The 23,361-nt window shown below is 37.4% G+C and overlaps 1 protein-coding gene across 1 annotated transcript; it reads right to left on the bottom strand.

Annotated features, from left to right (window-relative positions):
* Positions 1-16,856: 16,856 nt before the first annotated feature.
* LOC149242953 (uncharacterized) lies at positions 16,857-22,607 on the bottom strand. The gene is made up of 2 exons (XM_089371076.1): positions 21,225-22,607; positions 16,857-21,089 (listed from the first exon to the last, which is right to left on the bottom strand). Exons 1-2 carry the CDS (start codon positions 22,605-22,607, stop codon positions 16,857-16,859), a joined length of 5,616 nt encoding a protein of 1,871 aa, XP_089227202.1.
* Positions 22,608-23,361: the final 754 nt, after the last annotated feature.

The raw sequence follows: 23,361 nt of genomic DNA, 5'->3' as shown, positions 1-23,361 counted from the left end.
TTCGCCATGTTTTATTGCTGGTTATTAAACAAATTTGTTTGCATCTTCAAGTGGGGGAAAATTTCTGATTTGGAATTCATGGACTCTTTAGCAATTAGGAAATCTGCAAGCTTCAATTGTACTCTCTGTCTCTGCAGAAAGCAGCAACAAAGCATGGAGCTTTCAATTGTAACAGCGATTTTGGCATTCACGCCAAGAGGAATATAATTAACCCATAGCCGTTACTGTTAAAAAAAAAAAAAACTAGAAAGTACAAACTATGATGTTGATTCCAACAATTTCATTTTTCTATTGATAAGTTTCAAGCAACAAATTTAGGAAGGGAAATTTCAAAACCAAGTTAGAAACTTCAATTGTCTAAGCTAGACTTTTATCATTGGTGTCTAGCTCAAAATTTATGCATATTATTTTTTGATGGAACATTGAAAGGAAATCACAATACTTCTGGCATAAGAGGGATCCTCCAAGATCCATAGGGGAAAAAAGAAATTCATTATGCTTAGAGCATTGTTTTTTTCCTTTGTTACAATCATTGTAATTGGCTAGAGCTCATTCTAACAATTAAAAACTTGATTTGATTCTTTTAAAGACTAAACCAAAAGGTAGATTTTTTCCAAAATACATAATTTATCTCAAAACTTGCACACTCATCAATTAGTTAACAGAGCTATAAGGGAAAAAGATGGGTTGTTAAACATAATGGATCAATAATTTAGCAATCCATTCCATAGAAATTTGCTCAAATTTCCATTTTTATATGGTTCTATGGAATCCCAGGTGCATTACGAAATAATATCAATATCAAAGGTTGCCTTCATCACTAAAAAATCTAAGGCAAAAACACCAAATGTTATAGATCTTAAAACCCTGTCAGTGATGTCATCACTTCTGGGGTTTGTGTAATAAGCCTTATCAGTGGTAAAGCAACCAATCCCCTACATCTCTAGCTCTGCATGAATCCATTTTGTGAAGCGAAGAAGAGATGTCTTTTGTCCACGTGTTCCATTGTACACATCACAACTCTCGAGCCTTGCAAAGGATGCCAAAGGTTGAGGTCCTTGTAAATGAAATATTCTTTGATGGGTTGCTTGCTTGCAATATATTTTTATGACTTTCAACATTGTCAAGGTCTATTGGGCACCTGTCATTATGTGATATTGAATTGTTTTATGCGTTGTTCGATGAAGACTCCTTATATAATGACCTAGACTTTTGAGTATCATCCAACTGATTTACTCTGATGAATGAAGGGCCATATGATGAACTTGGTATGTCATTAGTGTTGTTTAATAATGAATTCTGAGGCAACGATGAAATGGATTGTGAAAATTTGTTCCTTCTGATACTCAAGGGACGAGAGTCATTGTTGGAGGAACTCTGCATATCATATTTGTTGTACTCAATTAACAAAGTGGACTAAGACTCATCATTGTTCGAAGGAAGAGGATGATATTTTGGAGAATAAAATGAGGACTGAGAGGCTGCAACAAATATTGTTACCTCTTTAGCCACTTTCCCAACCTCAACAAAGAATTTCTACTGAATATATATCTTCATTTGTGAACTTCAAAGCTTGTTCATTATCTCTAATGGCCAGTGTCACTTTAGAGAAGAGGGAAAACCATTTGAATGTTATCCAAATAAATGGAAACCCATTTCAATTAAGTTAAAACAAATGCCACCAATTTCAATCAAAAAAAATTATTTTTAGTGCAATCCAAAGAAATTAATATCACTCAAGATACCATTAAATATATACATACTGTTGTTTTAAAAATAGGGATAGGACCAAACCTGCCAAAACCCAACATTTATACAATATAGGACAAGATAAATAAAAATAGTCTAATAAAAACATTTTATAATGCTATGTATAGGAATTTTTATAATTAGTAGAGTAAGTTCTTGCTTCCAGAACCCTTGGTCCTCACAGGAACTTGAGAAGACAAGTGATTAAATTAATAAAAAAAGAAGGCCCGAACTATAAGCCAAGACAAAAATAAAAACCAATTTCTTTATCCAAACAATTATTGAAACCCAAATTTTCTTTTTAAAGAAATAATTCATATTAATTTAAATATCGAATTAAATCACATAATATATCACATCTTCTTTCTTCTTTGCTACTCTTTCTTATGCTACCACCTTACGAGGTTTCCTCTCAACATCTCCTGTAATTGCTAGTAATAATAAAACCAAATATTTATTGGACCAAAAGGCATTCTATAGTCTAGTATACGTTGCATTGTTGGGTTACATCAAGAGGCCTTAAACCTAAAATTAAATTTCAATTAAAAAATAAAATAAAATAATGTGGGTTCCATTACAGGAGGAGAGACGTTTTAGGGAAGTATTAGATAAAAGGTGATAATAAAACATAACATCTACAAAATTAAAAAGTAATAAAAGTAATACTAGAATGACTATATTCAAATTTTTGTATTGCAATTTTTTTATTAATAAAATTATAGACAATTTATTAAAACAAAATCATTCTATACATATTACATAATTTAAATAATGATGTCCCGGATGCGGGTGAACAATCTGGAGTGTAGTACGAAGATGGCTTGGCGGGTGGGCGCGTGGCCGCTTACCGCAGCCAGATGGAGCTGCAGGACGCAGGAGTTAATGGTTCATACAATTACCTTTATTGCTGCATTAATGCAGCTCTCTCAGGCGCGCCAGTTTGATAGCTTAACTGCAATGGTGCTCGGCACGGTTCTCATTTTTACTCTTCCCATCTGCTCATGCTGGCATAGCAAGGTTGACGCTTCTTGTGCTAGAGATAGTTCAGGGCACTGTCTGGCTCTGGTTCGAGGAGCTAACACTCTTCCAGGCTTTCATGCTCCAATTTATCCGTTTCGCATTCTCCTCTGTCGCCACTGCGCATTCCCCTCTTTGACTGTTTGTTCTACTTCCCTAGCTCAATTCAACATGCCCAGAGAGCGCACTAGAATGGGCTGCAGAAGAGGCAGCTCTCGTGGCCGGGTCCTCCACCAGGCGTCCTCAACAACCTCAGACCCTTCGTCTGAGGCTTCGGATTTCAGTTTTTACTGCTATCCTGTGACCAGAAGTGGTCGTGGCAGAGGAAGGAGGCAGTTTATGTCAGAGGTGAGCTCTCAGCACTCCAGTACGCACACGGCTCGCTTCCGCCTCCCTTGTAGTCTTGGCAATTCCTCCTTCATTGTATCGGTCACTGTAGAACTGAGTGAGCATGCTGGGGGTTCGGAGACAGTCGGTTCAGGAGTTCCTCAGCACCAGCGGATGGAAAACCAGAATGTTCCCTCGACGAATGTGACTTCGCAGAGATGGGACATTGGGGGCTTTGCTATTCAGGATTCGCCCACTCTTGCTGGCCCGAGCGCTCCTGCAGCAGAAGAACTTGCAAGAAAAGAGGGTCAATCCGCGGAGTTTGAAGAACCAGATCATTATGGGTGCCGCATTATTGAAGAGCAGCCTCCAACACAGCATGAAGACTGAACAGGTTTGCGTTTTTTTGGTTTTGTTCAAATGATGAAAGCGGTTGTTCAATCCTCTCAGGATACAAGGTCATCTTATGTTTGTAGCTCCCAGTATCAGGTTTTTTCAACTTTTTGAGGGCCGGTTTCCCCTGCGTGGGCGGCATTTCCCTGTCTGTTGGTTACTGTCTTGGCTTAGGTGGTTTACAAGTCAGATTTTGGTCACTGTCCGGACACTAAGTCTTTCGTTATGGATTTCAGTTATTCCAAGTCTTGAAGCTAGTCTTTATGTAAGTCCTCAAGTTAGTTTGTCAAACGTTTTTTGTCAGTATGCCGTTTCATGGGCTAGAACTCTCAAGGCCTTTGCCTCGCTGTAAGCATATTTTGTATCAATATAGAAGTAGACCAATTCAGAAAAAAAAAATAAATAAATAAATAAATAATAACAATAATAATAATAATAATAAATAAATAAAATAAAATAAAAAATTAAATAATGATGATTCATATTCGTAACCATGATATTTCAAAATTTCATGTTTAAATTTAGTTTTTTTTTTGGTCAAGTAAGAGTGGAGCCTTCTATTAACCGCAAGAAATATTACATATATTACATGTCTTTACAAGTGTAAAGACCAACAAGGGCTAACCCAATGAAGATTAACTCGAAACAAACCCGAAACCTTATACCTAAATCTTACATCTAAACCTTTGCCCATTATCTAACCCGATGGCCATTCGATAAGACCCCCAGTGATCCAACGGTCGTTAAGGAATTGCTTCGGAGATATGCACGACCTTTACCAGCTTTACGGAGTCGACAAGGTAAATAAACTGTCAATGTATAAGACGTTGGGTTTGTTCTTGGACTTAACCTCCTCCCATGTTGAAACCCGATATCCTTTCGATCCAGATCCCGTAAGATCCGATGGTCGCGACCACTATCACCTTGGCAACATGCGCCCCTTTTACCCGGTTCACGGGTCCGATGAGGATTATGAGTCATTGGTTTATAGTTAGTCATGTAAAAATTAAATATTTACAACAATCTCTATATATAATTGTACACATAATCTAGGGTTTTTTTTTTTTTAATATCTATATATATATATATATATATATATATATATATATATATCTATATATATATATATATATCTAATACTACCTAAGCACCCATGGGGGATTTGAACTGGTGACCAATCGCAAGGAGTGCCTTAACAGTACACCCATTCAGCGTCAATCCAAAGCCCGTGGGCTACACATAATCTATGTTATGCATATCACATTAAAATATTAAATTGTAAAACTTATGAAATATGTCAAAATGTACATGAATTTAGAGATATTTTGTAAGAGGATTTTAATAGAATTATAAGCAAGCATATTGTTGTATATAGAGATGTTACATTTATATGTAATATAAATAATATTATAAAGGACAAATTTATATCTATTTTAGCTATAATTCTACGAAGTGTCGTAAGCATCAAAACTTTAGAGGTTGAATTTTTCTTCAATTTTTACACTCAAAAAAAGTTTGCATCTTCAAAAATTTAACCCCTCCATACTTAATAGATCTAAAATTAGAATAGATTTATGTTAACTAATAATTACAATTATGAATATTAATATTACATTTGTTTTTAAATTTTATAATTATAAAAAATTATGTCATTCATATATTGTTTTGTTATTCTTTTCTTCTTATTCAATAAATCTTAAACCATTTTTATGAATATATGAAAATAATTTTAAAAATTAAATATTATTTATCATTACTTCATAATGAAAATTTGTAATAATTTTTTTGTTTGGTTTCACGAGTTAATAAGTTATACAGTGTTACCATATTTAACTTAGAAAAACTTATAAGAGTTTGTTTCTATTTTTTTAATATTATTTTAATATTCAAAAAATTTTATTATCTATTTATGAGATGTAGAATAATGAGTGATAGTGTGTTTTGTTAAGGCATTTTTTGTGTGAAGGTCTCTGATTGGAAATCTTGTGGGTAAAAAATATTCATCCATGTCAAGGGTTTGTGTGGCCTTGGTGCAATGCTATTTCTAGATGACTTGCATAACCACTTACACAAAAATAAGGTTATTGATAAGACAAGACATCATCACAACAACATCCTAGATATGAGCCCAACATGTCACTTATGAGAATTGGATTTGGATGGGAATGATATCAATCATTCATCTTAATCACCCAAGATAAATCTAATTGACATTAAATCATTTTATATTTATTTTTAATTTACATTGGATTTATTAAATATTGATAAGTACCATAAATTTTGAAATATAAATTTTAAGGTTTTGCACTTTAATTAAAAAAAAATAAAAAATTAAATTGATAGTTTGATATTTTCTATTCTTGATTTAAAGCGAAAATAATTTTACATTATTTAGTATTTAATACAAATACATTTATATAACAACAAAATATACAATTTAATGTACCTAGGTCCACAATTGGATTGGGCCTAATAGCTAGAAGCATGTGCTTCCTCTTAAATTGTTTCACAAGTTTAAAGCAGAACACCTATGTAGGCATTGTTTTAACCATGATGAATGGCAATTGGTTGCGTAGGCACTCTCTAGCCAGTAGGGTAGTGATTTTGTAATGTAATGTTTAACATTTTGACTAAATTAAATTACATAAATATAAAATAAAATATGAAGAAATAAAATTAAATAAAAAATTTTAATGTAATGTAATGTGAAAATTTTAACTAGGTAAAAACAAAAACCCTATAAAAAAATAAATAAAAATAAAAATGGCCCATGTTGTTGATCCATGGTATTGAGAACTCAGGGTATTCATGTGGAATGTAGTCTAGTTAAAGGGAGAAACTATATCAACCTAAATCCATCTTAAGTCTGGATCTACCAAGGGCCACAAGGGATCAAATCTCTTGATATGCAAACCAATTTTAGAGTGAAAATCCTTTAGGCTTTGGTAGATCCAGAGTTAAGATGGATCTAGGATGGTTGTAACAATCAAATCACTATGTAAAGATTGGTCTCTTGTCTTAAAAATAAGAGAGTCTCATACACCAATTTATTATGTGAATTGTCTAGTTATCTTAAATTTATATTATTATTACTAGCAATTAAACCAAATGTTGTAAAGGAAACACTATAAGGCTATAGCATATGAAATAACAGCACATATGAAAAAACATGTGATATGTTATGTGATCTAGCTGTTCTCTAGTTTGGAATTGTTTCCTTTGTAACATAAATTACTTGCTAAGAAAATGTAATAAATAAATTTAACTTTACAACAGGTGCATCTTGAATGGAGACCCCGTTTCTATTTAATAATTAATAATTATTAATTTATAAAATATTTCCAATCAACGAAATAAATTAAAATAATGAAATTTAAAAGGTAAACCTTGAACTTTGAAAGTGATAATTGAATCTTTACAAATATGAAATTTACAACAAATTTATTATTCGACATTGCAATTGTCCTTCAACTACTATATCATATCCATTTAATATAACAACTCTCTTATACATCTTCAAAATTTGTATAGCCACATATACCCTTGGATCTGCATGAGCCACAATGGAACTTGTTCTTTTGCCTCTAACATGCCCCACCCACATTATATCTAGATATTCAACCACAATTATGTAAGTTGTCATATAGTTCTCCAAAATGTTAAGGTTATTAAAACCCTGTGAGCTTTCCTCATGTTCCAACGCAGTAGGTTGAATATTTTTGTCATTGAAGGCATGAGAACCAAAGCTCCAAAGGATCCTAGACTACTTGCATCCTCTCTCCTTCAAACATCAAATACTTGAGCTTCATGGTGATGGGTAAAATTCAACATACAAGTTGCTCTACTCCAACATCTCCCCTCATCCAATCTTAGTTGACACAAAGAACAACATACAACCCTAGGGACATCCCCCTGAAACCGGAAAAGCACTATTTGAAATAGAGAGACATCCGGAGATGGTTTAGTTGTCTAGAGTTGGTCCATAGCTCTGTTGGAACAGATTAAGGGAGAAGGGGCAGAGGTTCTATTCTGAGAATGTTCAATATGTCAGTGCACCCATTAATGGTTCAATCTGGAGTTGACTGGCTATGGTGACTCAGATTGGGCAAGTTTCATTGATGAAAGGAAGTCCACTTTAGGAAACTTTATGTAGCTAAAGATATGTGAAACACATGTTAGGTCTTCCAAATCAAAATAATCCTTCTAAGATTGGGGTATTGACTAATTCACTGGGCCAACCAAATTCAATGGATGAATGGTAAGTTGATAAAACAAATTATATAAATATGTGGGGCCATCTTGGAAAACCGCCTCTCAATCTCGCTCTTCAACTGCACCCGTTCTTGTATATTCTATGGGTTCTTTCCTTTGGACCACCCATCTCAACTAGCTATAAATAAAATAAATCACTTGATCTTCTGCATTTACTTATGTCGCGGTGATTAACCAACCTTTCGATATGGGAGCTTGCTTAATTTCCATGGGGAGAGGGGATGGGAAATTATTATATAAGCTGTGATTAGCTTGGGGACTATTTATATAAGTTAACAGCTCAATGCATATGGATGAGAGGGAGGGTCTAGTGAGTTGTCCCACTCCATTAGGAGTATTAATCCTTTGTGCCTCATAATCTCAGGGTTCATGAGAGCGTTGGAAACTGCTTCGTTATGAAAGCTTAATCTGGTGTGCTTATGCAAGCCTAATATGTGCTCTCAATTATGCTACTCAATTGGGTGGAAATGTTTATTTGATGTTTTGGAACCGATAGATAATTTATTCTTTGTTGCCAGGAGAGAGACCCTTGACTATTTACTTTCTGAAGCCCACCTTGATTTTGCGGCTATTTCAGCCATAGGTTTAGGATTTGAGAAAAAAACAAAACCCCAGAAAGGGAATTTCATGGCTTCAAAGATCTAATGCATCCAACAATTTTCGGTTGCATTGATTTTATACAGAGAGTTTTGTACCTATCTTGTTGGACTAGGGTGTCTTATCTTTTAACATTACCCTAGAAGACATGTTAGGTTAATGTACTGTGAGAGATCCTTTGTCTCTTCTATGGCCACAACGATGTTATCAAACATTGCTAGCATACTTCTCAAAAAAAATTCAATTATTCTCATTTCCTCAAGTGTCTCACCATGAGACCTGATTTGAGTAACCAATCCAATTACATGTGTAAAAAATTAGTCTACATTCTCAAACTCTTTCATACAAATTGTCTCAAAGTCTCTCCTTAGCATTTGTAGCTTTGTTGTCTTCACTTTCGCCATGCCTTGGTAGGCTGTCTATAGGGTGTCCCATGCTTGCTTGGACTTTGTTGTTGTTGCAATACTTAGGAAAATACTTTCATGGACTACTTGAAAGATGTAGAAGAGGGATTTTTCATCCTTCTTCATGTTGTCTCTCAACAAATCCCTTTCTGGTTGTGTCAAGGCATTGTATGTTGCTACATATGTTGGTTGTTTACACAAGCACCGAAACCTTCCGATACCATGTTTACGTTGCTGAACCTAATTTCCCCCTTCGCCGCCTACTGATCGGGTGGGATATAAAGTAGATTCTTCTCTCCTTTCTTTCAAGCAAGACCTGCCATAATTTCCTTGGCCTTGACTTCTTCTTCGGGATGACAGGACTAGGCAACCCAACTAAGAGTTTCCTTGGCCTTTGGATTGGGAATTTCAAAGTCGGGAACCTAAGTTGTTCAATATAAATTCCCCCCACCCAATAAGTCAATAAGGAATTTTTGATTTTTCCCATTCAAATATTTGATAAGCTGGGTGTGTTGGAACCATTCTCCACCAAATCCCAAATTTCTTGAGAAGAAAAAGAGCTTTCATTGTTATAGCCCAGTAGTCATAATGTTTGCCATTAAACTGAGGTATCTGAGGATTAGTCAAGTCAAGCTTGTGCTTGATGTTACCATTTCTCAGTGTAAACAAATTTCGAATTAGTCAAGTCAAGCTTGTGCTTGATGTTACCATTTCTCACTGTAAACAAATTTTGGATTAGTCAAGTCAAGCTTGTGCTTGATGTTACCATTTCTCACTGTAAACAAATTTCTCACTACTGGTAAATACGCTCCAAAAAAAATCTACCTTCAAAACAATTCTTTTAACTTCTAGTAAAAACACTTGTTTTTACACTAATAGAGTTTAAGTGGCTCTGATACCATGTTAGGAATTTTACAGGGGTAGAGGAGAGGAGTCTCCTTCAACAAATCACTTGCAGAAGTCAAATCTCTAGTTGCGGCAAGCAAATTGGAACAAAGGCTTAAAAAAAACACAAAAACTTACTCACTGCACAAAAATTTACTCACCCCAAAATAGAGTAAAACAAAGTAAAAGCTTGGAACAACACAATAAGACTTTAGATTATATTTCTAATGCATGAAAATACATTCATATGAGATTGAGGCTCATTCACCATGTAAATAAAAATTCTTACCGCGATTTACACTTCATTGGGGTTGCAGAGTAACACACACACACACGGTTGTTTTCACGCATCCACTAATATTTGATCCACAATTTTCTCCTCTACCTCTCAGACTTTCACCTCGACTCTCTACATATTTACCAACTCTTCATTAAGTGCTTTAACTATTGATGTGTTACGAAATAGTCAGTTTGTACTTGTGCTCAAAACTTCATATTTATCAAAACATACAACTTCACTCATTATTACCAACTCTTCATTAAGTGCTTTAACTATTGATGTGTTACGACTTCTGCTCAAAACTTCATATTTATCAAAACATACAACTTCACTCATTAATACACCACAGAGAAAAAATTTAAGACAGGGGATGGGCCATTATACAAAATGAGTGCCCACAGAATGGTCAGCTTGTACTTCTGCTCAAAACTTCGGTCCTTTAGTGTGCAAACAAAATAGCAACGTGCATTTAAGGTGTACCACACTTATGGTTGTTGTCACTCTAATTAATTGCCCTAGTTGAGATTAATATTTCCAACGCATAATGCCATAATTATGTTGCAAGTAAGCTCGTCACAGAAATCACCAAGGCACATTTTTGTGAATACTAAAGTTTTTAATGACTTACAATTTTTTTATTTTTTTTTTCATTTACACTAGACCTTTCTATTTGAAAAACATGTAAATTTATAGAAAACACTACTATGCTTAAATCTTTTGATTTTCCTTTAAACTGTTAAATAAATCTCGTTTGATCGTTGTATTGCATAAAGCGCCACATCATATTTGCTAAAACCCTGAATTTACTCGAGAAATTACCTGCTCTTTGATATTTTTATTTGTCAAATCCTAAGTGTCGCCAAATTTACCAACTAACATGTCATTCATTATTGGGAAATGACTCTTTACAAACATTACAATATTTCATAAATTATTGGGATTTTTTTTACATATATGTGCCAGTTTTACCATTAATAAATCTTTTATCATACCCATTTTTACTATCAAATGTCAAATATCACATTTACAAATTTGACATTTACAAGTATTTCTTATGCCCAATGTTTTCTTCAAATAAGGTATAGAGTCAAAAAAAAAAAAAAAAAAACAACTCTATGTTGCAATTCCTTCCACCAGCAACTCATAAATTCCTCAAACGTTGGGCATTTCTTATGCTCAATGTTGTCATTTTTGTGAATATGGATATTTTTAGTTTTGTGAACAACCGTTCTTAAGCTTATTTTGATAAGCATACACCCATATATTTGATCGTTTCCCTCTTTTTAACTGCATTTCTCATAAAGCATGGCAAATTTTCTGATTCCTTTATGTTCATAAATCTATCAAATTGCTTTATAAGTCTTTTTTTTTAATATTTTTTTTTGGATAAGTTTATTTTCTTTCAGATATTTTATTTTTATTGAAATAAAATCATGTTATATGAAATAATTTAAAGAAAAGGTAATAATTGGAAAATTTTAAAAAGTGTATTTTTATTTGTGTAAATTATTGATTTTATTTGATGGGAAGAAAATAAGTTTTAATTAATTAAAAATATAAAGAAATAAATTGTTCAAGATCTATAATGAAGTGTTATAATTGATATTTTATAAGAGAGTATAAGTTTATGTTAATCATATTATTATTTTGTGTGTTGGATTCTTATTTTATTTAAAGAAGATGGATTTTTCATTAATTATAAGTAGTTATAGGTATGTGATTTTAATTTATATAATATTAGTAAAAAAAGACAATTTACTTTGTAATTATAATTTATGTCATTTTTAGTAAAGTCAAATGTGTTCAATAACATTTATATTAAACTATATAATGTGTTAATTGCAATTTAATATTTTTGTTATGCAAAATTTAAATGGCTTAGTCGAATTGTTGAATTTATGTTTTTTTTTCTTTTTTGGCTAGAACTCAGCCATACAATTCATGGAAAAGGTGTAATTTTTTATTATCTAAATCTCATTTTTAAATGAATAGATGAATTCAACAACTTTTCTAGAATTATCTAGATTCCATAGTTTAAATATAGGATTCCATTGTTAAAATTGTTTTTTTGAATGCATAAATAGATTCAACACCCTCTAAAATCCTTAGAAGCACTGAGATTATGCAGATTCTATACTTCAAATTTTGGATTCCAACAATTTCCTACCAAATTTCAAACAAAAAAGACCAAAAATTTTACAAAAAAAACAAATTTAACATAATACCCACTAAAACACCTAACTCAAATTCCCTCACATTGGTATTTTTGCAAATCTTGTTGTTTATCACCTACTTTCTTCACTCTCGATTACCTTATGAATTTATAATACTACACGGGGAGGAATGCATTGAATTCAAATTAATGAAATGGAAATGGATGGTTCTAGCATGTTGCAAGTAACATATTGTCATACCAGAAATGTCAGTTATAAAAGAGAATAGAATTTGTGTAGACTCCATATGCTTAAGTAAAATATTATCACACCACTAATGTCAAATCCATGATGCTTATGTAAAATATTGGCACACCACCAATGTCTACCCTAAAAGAGCATAGTATTTGTGTAGATACCATAATATTCCTCAAAGAACCATAGTCCCATGGATTTCAAAAGGGATTTCCAAACTTTTCTTGTAATAGAACCACAAGTTCTAAGTGCAAACATAAATCTTAAATGAAGATTTTAAAAACATTATAGAGAAAAATCACAAGTCTTATTTTGTTTTCAATTGGGTATATTTGACTAAATTACTCTTTATTTTGAATGATTTTAACTTACATGAAGTCTTGTATAGGAAATCAAGACTTTAGCCAAATACACTGTTGTTTTGGTTGTTTTTTTTTGTTTGTTGAAAATGTCAATTTATAAGTAAGAAACATGTGACAAATGACCAAAGCATGTGTCACATGAAGTTGAGACATCATAGGAGAGATCATCAACTAACAATCCTAACCTTCTCTAATTTTGTGATGTGGTTGTGGTTCTTAATCTCTTCCCTATTAGTCCCAGACATTTATAATGGCTTAACATAAAGTGTATACTATAACATGCATCCACATTAGCATGAATGGGAATTATATAATTTTTCTTTTCATTTAACGTTTGTTCTAATTTTTTTTACGAAACGGTCTGAGAATAGTCAGGTGCGAGGAAACGGGGCGGGCTCTGAGTGATCTGGAGTTCCTGCGAAAGGGCTGTAGCGTATACCGCGTTCTCAGGCCCTGCCTCCAGTGGATAAGCACGGCAGAGTCGCAGGCGAGCGCCACCATCATTTGAGCAAAGTTCTACTGCCGTGCGGGGCTGGTGAATCTTATTAGCAGCGGCCCATAGCATTTGAGACCCGGGAAGGGAGCGACGAGCAGCGGCAAGCAGGGGAGATGGGTGATTGATGCACGGCAAGCAGGGGAGGAGCGGCGAGCAGCGTGGAGTGAACCCTCGCGGCAAGCAGCGGCGAGCAGGGGAGGAGCGGCGAGCAGCGTGGAGAGAACCCTCGCGGCGAGTAGCGGCAAGCAGCAGCTAGTAGGGGAGGAGCGGCGAGCAGCGGCTAACAGGGGAGGAGTGTAGAAGCGGAAGGGGCGGAGCAGGAGCACGAGCAGGAGGGCGAGCAGGGTTTTGAGCGCAGGAGGGCGAACAACAGCGGTGAGCAGGGGAGGAGCGAGAGCAGGAGCGGCGAGCAGGGGAGGAGCGTAGTTAGTTTTGTTCTGGCTTCATCTTCTGGTCTTTTAGTTTTCTCTTAGCGGGGGCGAGGTGGCTCCCCTTGCCGCCTCTGCCCCCGGTGACGCCTCTGCTCCGGTGGGTCTTCTCCTTCTCGGCGGCAGTTAGGTTTTTCTGGCCACGGCATATCCTTTGGAGCGTTGAGGGAACAGCGGTGCTTCTGCCCTGTTTCGTGCCGCTTCTATGGAGGTCTCCGTTGGTCTTTTCTGCAGGCAGATGCAGATGTTTGTGGCAGCGTTCTTCCTCTGTTTCTCGTCCGATTCGGGTGGAGAGTTTGAGGGGGCGGGGAAGGAGTGGCTTCTCTTGCTGCTCTCTTCCTCATTTCGTGCCTCTCCTTCCATATTGGGCGGACAGATCTTGTTGCTCTTTCTTCAGATGCTTGTCTGCTTGGTTTTCTGGTGCCTCTTCTGCACCTTATAGATGGGTTGCCTTGTCTGGGGGGCAATATTAGCCCTTCGGGGCTTTATTTGGGATCTGTTTTAACAGATTTGTGCAGATTTGCAAGTGGCTCGGTCCACGTTTCTGCATTTGCTTTATGCATTTGCTCTATGTAATCTTCTTATATGACTGCATATGCTTCTTGCATTTGCTCTATGTAATCTTCTTATATGAATATATTACACTTTTCTTCTGAAAAAAAAAAATTGTTTACTAATTAATGGACACTTTCACCCATGTTAGCATGTTTTTGTTCAACTTAGCTTTAAGTAAGCTTAGTGGCTAAAAATGATTTTCTTAAATTCCCAAATAAAGATAAGTGACTTAAGCTTTAGGTTTATCATGATGGAGAAATAAATCTAAATGTTAGTAAATTAAGTCCCACATTAACGAAACTTCAATTGGATGAAAAAATTAATTGTAACATCAAAGGGAAAAAAGTAGGAACCATGACTAAATTTCAATGAGATGGGAATGAAATGTACCTACTACATAATATCAAATCCATCATTTTAGTATGCAAATTGGAAGTATAATTTCCATTTAATTTCTAAATAAAAATGACATTTTCTTTTTGAACATTAAAACATCAACTTTTGAGAAGATCAGTATAATAAAATAATTTTAAAAAATGTAATAACGATAATGTAACATACATAACCTAAATCATCTACATTGTTGTTCTTATATTGGAAATAAATATGAAATAGAAAAAATGGAAAAAGAAAAAAAAAGGAGGAGGAAAGAAAGAAGAAGTAAAGTGAAGAATTAAAAATGTTGCAATCTCTCACCATCAATTGGTCTTGTAAATCATCTTCAGATCCACAAATTTTTTTTTTCAAACTAATTTTAACTATGTAATAGCGTTTTCTCTTTTAAAGTGGACACTACTCCATGCTTCACTAGGATAGATAACTTAAAAGATTGACAAAATTAGTTTATTCTTTTACCTTTACCTTGTGCCATGGATAACAAAGAAATACACAAAATTTCTATATAATTCTATTCTTTCTTATATTTTTTTATTATAATATTTGTAATCTTTAGTAATTAATATGTTGTTAGCTTTACCGAGTTATTTTTTTTTTTTTGTAAGCTCCGGTAGTACTCATTCTATTTCTGAAAATTTTTAACAAAAGATACATCGTTCAAACCATAGATGCCCGCCCTCAAGGGGAAACCGGGTAAACCCATCTATAATTTTTCAATCCAGCCCAAAAGTAATAGGCTCTCCGTCTAACCAAAGTAGCCAGCACAGCATAACTGTTTTGAAATTTACAGTAAACCCTATTCAGAACTATGTTATTATATCTACTATTCATTTAAAACGCTATAAACAAAATCGGGACCATCAGTAGTCAAACTAAACATATCTGTCTTCATGCATTTGCCGTGTCCACCGGGCGGTCGTCTCCTTGCGCGGGGTGCTCCACACCATCTTCCTGAACCGGGTCTTGACGCTCGCCCTTCAGTAGGCAGAGTATCTCGTCCAGTTTCTCCTCTTGCTGTGACTGGGTTCTGCGAATATGGGTTAGCTCCCTGCTCATCTCTGGTTTTTTCTGGAGCAGATCCGCCATTTCTTTGGCTACCTGTTCCAGGGCCTTCGCCATCAGGCCTTTCATAACCCAATACATATGGAGGGATTGTTTAAACAGGGTCCTGCGCCCACGAGTATGTCCCGGGTCATGGAGGATTGAAGCCCACTCCTCCATTTCGTCTGCTGATTGTTCTTGGATGGCCTCCTCCTCCAAAAATTGCATAATTTTGCGAATATCGGGGTCTGCATTGTTCTGAAACGCCCTTTCTGCCGTTCGTATCTGGTGCATGACAGTCCTTTTCTGCTTTGTTTGTCGCTGTTGCCGTCTGCCCGAGTTTTCGCCAACCTCAAACTCGGTCTTTCCGCAGTCTCCCTCCTCCTTCCTCGTTCTGCTTTGTCCGCTGCTCGGTGGTCGACCCCTCTTCCGGAGCCCCGAGCGTTTTTCCTCAGAAACTGGCTGCCTGGGCGGTTTCATCTCCGTTTGGGGCGTACTGCCCTGATAACTCCTCCTTTGTGTTTCCTTGGGTCTTTTTCCAGAGCCGCCTTCGTCATCTCCGTCTGAGTCATCCTCTGTATCCCAAATTGTGATTGGGGGATCCCGATTTAGGAGGCCTTTGCCCCTTCCTTGCTCCCGTTCTTCCTCAATTTCCTTCCGCTCCCTTGCTTCACGGCCTCTCGGACGGGGCTCCATCTCTCTTACAGCTTCGCCGCTCCTTCTTCTCATAATACTTCCTTTCTTCGACTGCCTCCGATGGAGACTCTGCAGACAATTCCGAATTATCCCGTAAAGGTGGTTATTTCCCTGACTCCCGTTCTCTATAATTTGCCTGTTTCTATTGTGGTGAATATATAATGGTGTCCAGATTTGGGTTCTCGGCCTCGCCCTATCTGGATCCCGTACTCCACTATCGCCAAACGTTCCATCTATACTCATATTTGCTTCTCTGTGTCCGAGCACCTCGTTAATTTCTCCGTTCATCCAATGCGTCTTAATGACCGCATCGACTGCGAATTCCTTGGTACTCATCCCCTCTGCCGCCACTGTACCTTCTTTCACATCGTGCTTCATCATTGTGTGTATTGGTATGCCATTTAGCACCTGATGTAATCGAGCTTTGGTCATGGTTCGATCATAACTTTGCCAATTGGTCCTATCTTGCATTAATTGAAGTGTGTTCCCCGATAACACCGTCACCTTCAGCAATCGAACTTCGGCTGTAGTTCGATCGTGTCTCTGCCGTTTACTGATGTCCTTCATTAATCTGAGTGTAATCCCCGATGGCGCTATCATGATCGGCCTTAATGAGCGTGTTTAGATCTTTCCATTCCCTGTTAGCCGCCGAATTCCTCCATTGGCTATCAATCTTGCTCTGTTGTCCTTTGCTGCCCCAGTTGGCCAGCCAGTCGGCGGGTTGATTACCATTTCTTCGGACATGCTTGAAGATGCAGTAATCTATTCTTTTGATCATACCCTCTATCTCCTGAACGATACCTGCTGTGCGCCAGCTCTTAGTCACCTTGTCCCATCCTTTGCCATTCCTGAGCTTCTTGACCATTTCAATGGCAATTTGGGAATCCCCCGAAATTTCTAAGTTAGAGTACCCATTTCTGATAGCTATTCTCAATCCAGTGTGGAGCGCCCAGAATTCTGCCTCATTGTTAGTCATATTGCCTCCCCAGTCGGCATATATCCATCTTACTTGTTTGCTACTGTCACGGAATATACCCCCAAACCCTGCATCTCCAGGATTACCCTTAGAGGCCCCATCGAAATTTAGCTTGACGAATTGATCCCTGGGATAAGTGAACTTGTCTGGGCTTTTAGTCTGCATGTTCTGCCCTTTTCTGAATTGGTGTTGCACCATTTCCAATTTCAGATTTAGTCTGCGTAAAATTTCCTGTTCTTCTAAATCTGCTTTCCAATCTTCATCCTGCCATCTCTCTACTAGAATGGTTTCTCGTAGAGCCTCTGTCACCTGGTCCCAAATTTTCTCCGGCTCTTTATTAATGCTTTTAAAGATTCTAGCATTACGTTCCTTCCATACCAGCCATATTACAAAACCTGAAGCAAGATTCCAAGCTCTCTGTATGACTCTGCATTTGAATGTTTCCTCTTTCCAATGAAGAACCAGTTCGTTGAAATCGCTAATCTCCACCCCATGTTTATTAAAGGTATGTTTGACGCAAGACCATAGATGTTTGATAAACGGGCATTGAATCATGATATGATCTCTACTTTCTTCTTGTTTGTTACACAGGTAGCAGCGCGACGGTCCCGAGAATCCCCGTTTCCGGATGCAGTCCCAAGTAAGAATTTTATTTTTCAAAGCGATCCAAGCAAAAATGGTTACTTTGGGCCACCAGTTTAGGTCCCAAATTTTCCTCCATCCCTGATGTCCGTCATTGATATTGAGGGGATTTGCGAGATAGTAGGCTTCCTTTACTGAGAAAAGTCCTTTCATGGTGTTACCCCAGCGTAGTATATCTTTTCCTTCCCTTACCCTGATTTTCCGTGAATCCATTTCCTTTTTGAAAGCTATCTGTAGGTCTGGATTGAGGCTTTGATCCCACTCTGTGGGATCCTGCCATGATCTCCAACAGTCATTCATGGTGACAGGTTTCCAATAATCCTTGACACTTGATCTATTCCCCTCAATACTATCCCTAATTGATTGAAGGCTCTGTATATTTGTCAATCTTTCCCTTTGCTGCCATTTGTCATCCCAGAAGTGAGCCTCATTGCCTCCTCTGATTTCCCAGAAAGCATGTTGTTTAACAATGTCTCTATTCTGGCTGGCCAGCTCCCACACCGCAGATCCGCGAGGCATTTCCTCTTGCCTTAGAATATCTAACTGAGAGTCTGACATTCTATATTTTGTTCTCCATATTGATTTCCAGAGGTCGTTTCCCCCTTGTACCCACCTCCACCAGAGTTTAGCTCCCAGGGTTTGATTAAGCAGTTCTGGGTCTTTTAATCCCAATCCACCTTTCTCTTTTCTCTCTGTTATTTGATTCCAGGCCACCAGGGCCCATTTCCTTTTTTCCTCCGACCCTCGCCAAATGAAATTTCTGATGATTTCTCTTATCTTCCCATAAACTCCTTTCGGGGCCGCCATTATTGATAGGGGGTAAATAGGTATAGCCTGTAATACTGATTTAGCTAAAACAATTCTGCCCGCAATATTCAGGACCCTGAAAGCCCAGCTCGAGACTTTTTTCCTCATTCTGTCTAAGATTCCTTGCCAGTTTTTCAATCTTTTTGTCGTGAAGTCTAACATGTTCCCCAAATACTTGGTAGGGAGTTCACCCTTTTTGAAGCCAAGAATTCTGATGAGATGAGTCTTCACTTGATCCACCGTGTTGAAGATAAAAACACATGATTTCTCCCTGTTAATTTCTAGTCCCGATGCTTCAGCAAACAGGTCAAGGATTTTCTTCAGATGTCTGACTTCCCTAACAGTTGGCTCCCCAAAGAGCATTATATCGTCAACAAATTGTTGATGCGTGAGGGGGAGTCTGTCTCCCCATAAGCGAAGGCCTTTTAATCTGTTGGCTACTTTTTCCTTAGTAATATACCTTCCTAGACCCTCTGCTGCCACAATGAACAGGAAAGGAGACAGTGGATCCCCTTGACGAATACCTCTGGAGGCATTAAACGTATTCGATGGGTTTCCATTGACTAAAATTGAAAAGTTTGGAGACGAGATGAGATTATGGATCCAAGTAATCCATCTCTTGTGGAAGCCGAAGCATGCAAGCACTCTCTCAAGATATCTCCAGTTGAGCCTATCATAGGCTTTGGATAAATCAAGCTTAATCATCATTCCTTTCCGTTTTTTATCTTTGAGGGAGTGGATGACTTCTTGAGAGACAACTAAACCATCCAAGATCTGTCTCCCCTCCACAAAACCAGTTTGCTCCGCCGATATTAAGCTCCCTAGCAAGGGTTTTAATCGTCTGGCAATAAGAGAAGTTATGATCTTATATATTACATTGCAGAGAGCTATTGGTCTAAAGCCATTAGCATCCTCCATGTTTTCACCCTTAGGAATTAGAGTAAAGAAGGTTGAGTTAAGAGCTGGCCATACCTTCTGTTGCACCCTTGATTCTTCTACCAGCTCTAGTATTTCCTTCCCAAGAAAATGCCAGCCAGCTTGGTAAAAATCGACTGTAAAGCCGTCCGGGCCTGGCGCTGTACCTTTCCACATTGATTTCACTGTCTCCTCCAGTTCCTCCAAGGTAACCATTCTCATTAAGGCTTTGTTCTGATCCTCCGTAACTAGTCTGGGAATAGCAGTGCAGATTTCCTGTATAGCTCTCTCTCTATCTACTTGGGGTTCGGAGAGAATTCCTCTATGATGCTCGACTAAAGTTTGCTCGATTTCCTTTTGTTCTACAACCCTTGTACCATTATTCCTTTTAATGGAGAGAATTCTATTCCCCTGTCTGTGCTTAACCATTGCCTGATGAAAAAACTTCGTGTTTCTTTCCCCTTCGCGCAGCCACTTAACTCTAGATTTCTGCCTCCATAGGATTTCCTCTTGTTTTCTTCTTTCCTCCATTTTGCCCAGTAGAGCCCCTTCTGTGGCGATGCTTTCCTCAGTCCTGCCTTCCACAATTATTTTCTGTTGGATATCCTCCATTTCCTTTTCCAATTTTTGCTTGTCTTCTATGATATTGCCAAATTCGTCTTTGTTCCACTTCTTAATCTTTATCTTCAAGTCTTTCAGCTTTAGATGAAACGTGTGCATCCTTCCTCTACCCTGCACTCGGCTTTGGTTCCACCATTCCTCTGCCTTTTTGATGAAGTTCGGATCCCTTAACCAGAATGCTTCGAAACGAAACGGTCTCTTACCCTGGATCTTTTTAATGTCCACTTCCAATCGGATTGGCCAGTGATCTGAGCCCAAAGAGGGGATGATCTTGGCTTCGACAAAGATATCTCTGTTCAGGATATCTTCAGATATTAAAAATCTATCTAGTTTTGTAGCAATTTGATTCTTACCTCCTCTTCGGTTATTCCATGTATAGATTCCATTGATGGTTTTCATGTCCACTACTCGTAGATCTTCTATCAGTTCATTGAACTTATTCATGAATTGATCCAGCCTTCGGACTCCCCCTTTTTTCTCGTCCAGGGATCGGATGAGATTAAAATCTCCTCCAATGATCCAAGGTTGTCCAGAAAAAAGTTGTCGGGTCGCTTTTAGACTGTTGATAAAGTTTTCTTTTTCAGCAGGGTTTGTGGGTCCATATACCCCTGTGACGGCTACAGTTTCCTTGGTCCCCACTATCCTTCCCATCCCGGTTAAGATTCCATGCATGCTAGTCCATTTTTCCAGAAGTACCTCATTTGGGTTCCACAATATTGCTAATCCTCCAGCCGCGCCTATGGCATCCTGTCCCATGACTTTGTAATTCAATCTATTTCTCTCAATTATTTCTTCTAACTGGTTTGCCTCAATTTTAGTCTCCTGCAGTATTATAATGCTGGGTTTTTCTTTTTTGAGTTTATCTCTCAAATATCTTTGCTTCCCCTTACTGTGTAGGCCCCTAATATTCCAACTAACAACAATCATTTAAAACTTTTGGAGGGCGGGGAAAAATACCTCTGACAGAGGTATCACTTTACCAGAGTTGATCAGTGTTTCACCCACTGACTGTATAGTTTCATTTAGCGTTCTCCGGCCTCTTTTCCTGCTGCTTTTTCCCAAATTTCCCATTTCCTGTATTTCTTTCTGCTGTTCCCCAGCCTCTGCAATTTGTTCCTCCATGTTTTCCTCCTTCCGTTCCTTGTATTTCTGGAAGGCCTCTTTGAATAACTGTTTTTGTTTCTCCGGTATAAATCTGCTATCTAAATACTTCCACTCCTGTAGCAGTCTCTTCATTAACTTTTCCTCTTCAGCCTCATTTTCCATTTGGTTTTCAACTTCCATGTGCGACTCCATTGTTTCCTCTGTCTCTTTTTCCTCTGTTTGTTCCTTGTTTGGTTTGTATGTACTTTCTGTTTTCTCTTTCTCTTCTCGGGCAACCTCCATTGGCGAGTTCTCTGGCTCTTCATCGTCATTCAGATTTACTTCGAACCCTTCCGCATTATCTTGCAATACCTGGAACTTATTTTGGCTTTTGATAGTGCTGGGGGTTTCTTGCGTTTTGGGTTTCAGGTTTTCCTTATTTGGTCGCTTCTTTCTAAAGACTTGTTGAAAGCCTTCCTCTCTATCTGCTGCTCTATCTTTTCCTGGCCTCTCTCCTTCCTCTTTGTTCAATGGACAGTTCCTAAATAAGTGGCCATATTCATGACATTTCCGGCAACGGAAGGGGATGTGTTCATAGTCGAGCGCTTGCGTCCAGACTTCATCATGGTATTCCAGGTCAATATTTTCCGGGAGAGGTTCAGCTAAGTTCATGAAGACACAAATTCTAGCAAAGGCATTGTACTTCCCTCTTCTTGTGGCCTCTGCAGTCTTCACGAAACTACCTATTGAGTTTCCAATACCTTCCAAGATTTCCGGGTCCCAGAACTCATCCGGTAACCCAAACAGCCTAACCCATACCGGAGCATCCATTAACTTTTCTTTTTCAGGGTTATACCGCTCCTCCCAGTGTTTCATAAACAGACCAGCATTATTCAGGAAGTACGGTCCTTCCTCAAAAATTCTGTTCTTATCTTCCAGATTCGTGAATACGGCCGTAAAGAAACCCTTCGCTCCTAGTTTCAGATCTATATGGCCTCGGGGTTTCCATCGCAGTTCTATCCATCTGTTCAGCTCCTTTTCTGAAGGCCAGTAGCCAATAAATTTGCAGATTAATGCATGGTCCTTCATATAGCTATTGTATTCCTCCAGTTTATTAAAGGGTATGATATACCTAGGTTTTTTCTGAGCTCGAGGAAGGCATTTACCTTTCATCCTCTTTTGCCAGATATTGCCCATTACCGGGGCTATGTTTTCCTTGTTTCCATTGAGGTTTCCTTCTGCACTGGTTTCACCCATCACTACATTTCTGAAGGAGGGGTTTGCACCCCCCCCCAGTCTCGTCCATCCCGATCAGTATTTATCAGCTAGATTTAAAACGTGGTTTTCTAAAGAAATACCTGGGTTAAGAGTCGTTGTGGACAGAAAGGCCGAAACCCTGTCTACGGCTTCCGTCCCTCGTCACAGGGGCCGATCCCTGACACCGTCGACTCTGTCAGGCCTGCACACCCGTGAACCCTAGTTCGAAACTCTCACCGTCGCCTCGGTTCTTCGACCGCCCGTCTGAGCTTTACCGAGTTATTACTTTAATATGAAAATTATGATTTATTGGTTGAAAGTTTGAAAATGCATAAGTATATAGATGTGTAATTTTTTTGTTTTCAATATAGAGTTGACACATGATCTTTAAAAATATTAATATTAAAATATATATTTAAATGCGGATTATAGATCGAATATTTCAATATCAATTTTATATATAAGAAATTAATAGGTACAATGTAGGAAAAATATTAATAACAAAAAATATTTTGATGTGAATTAAAATAAAATATTTCAATGTATAATTCCTTTTGTATTGAAAATGAACAAGGCTCTTAACATTTAAAATATATTAACTAGAAAAAATTAATATTAGTTAGAAATAAATTATTTCAATGTCTTTTTTATTGTTCCCTTTAAATAATTATTTGTATATCAATTCATTGTTCTCCTTCCCACCTTGGTTCATGTGGTTTTCTCAATTTACAATAAGTGTGTCTTGTAATGCCTT

This window comes from Pinus tabuliformis, chromosome 8 (assembly GCF_031772625.1).
Source record: "Pinus tabuliformis cultivar Carrire ecotype Pingquan chromosome 8, CPIR1, whole genome shotgun sequence".
Taxonomy (NCBI): domain Eukaryota; kingdom Viridiplantae; phylum Streptophyta; class Pinopsida; order Pinales; family Pinaceae; genus Pinus; species Pinus tabuliformis.
The sequence above is the reverse complement of the archived record's forward strand: the minus strand, read 5'-3'. Positions and strand labels throughout refer to the sequence as shown.

What these genes read in the sequence shown, in the direction of transcription:
- LOC149242953 (XM_089371076.1), bottom strand. Translation starts at nt 22,607, where the DNA reads ATGGGTGAAACCAGTGCAGAAGGAAACCTCAATGGAAACAAGGAAAAC. An exon ending in AAGTGATACCTCTGTCAGAG is followed by an intron (nt 21,090 to 21,224) that starts GTATTTTTCCCC and finishes ATAATACTGCAG; the next exon opens with GAGACTAAAATTGAGGCAAA.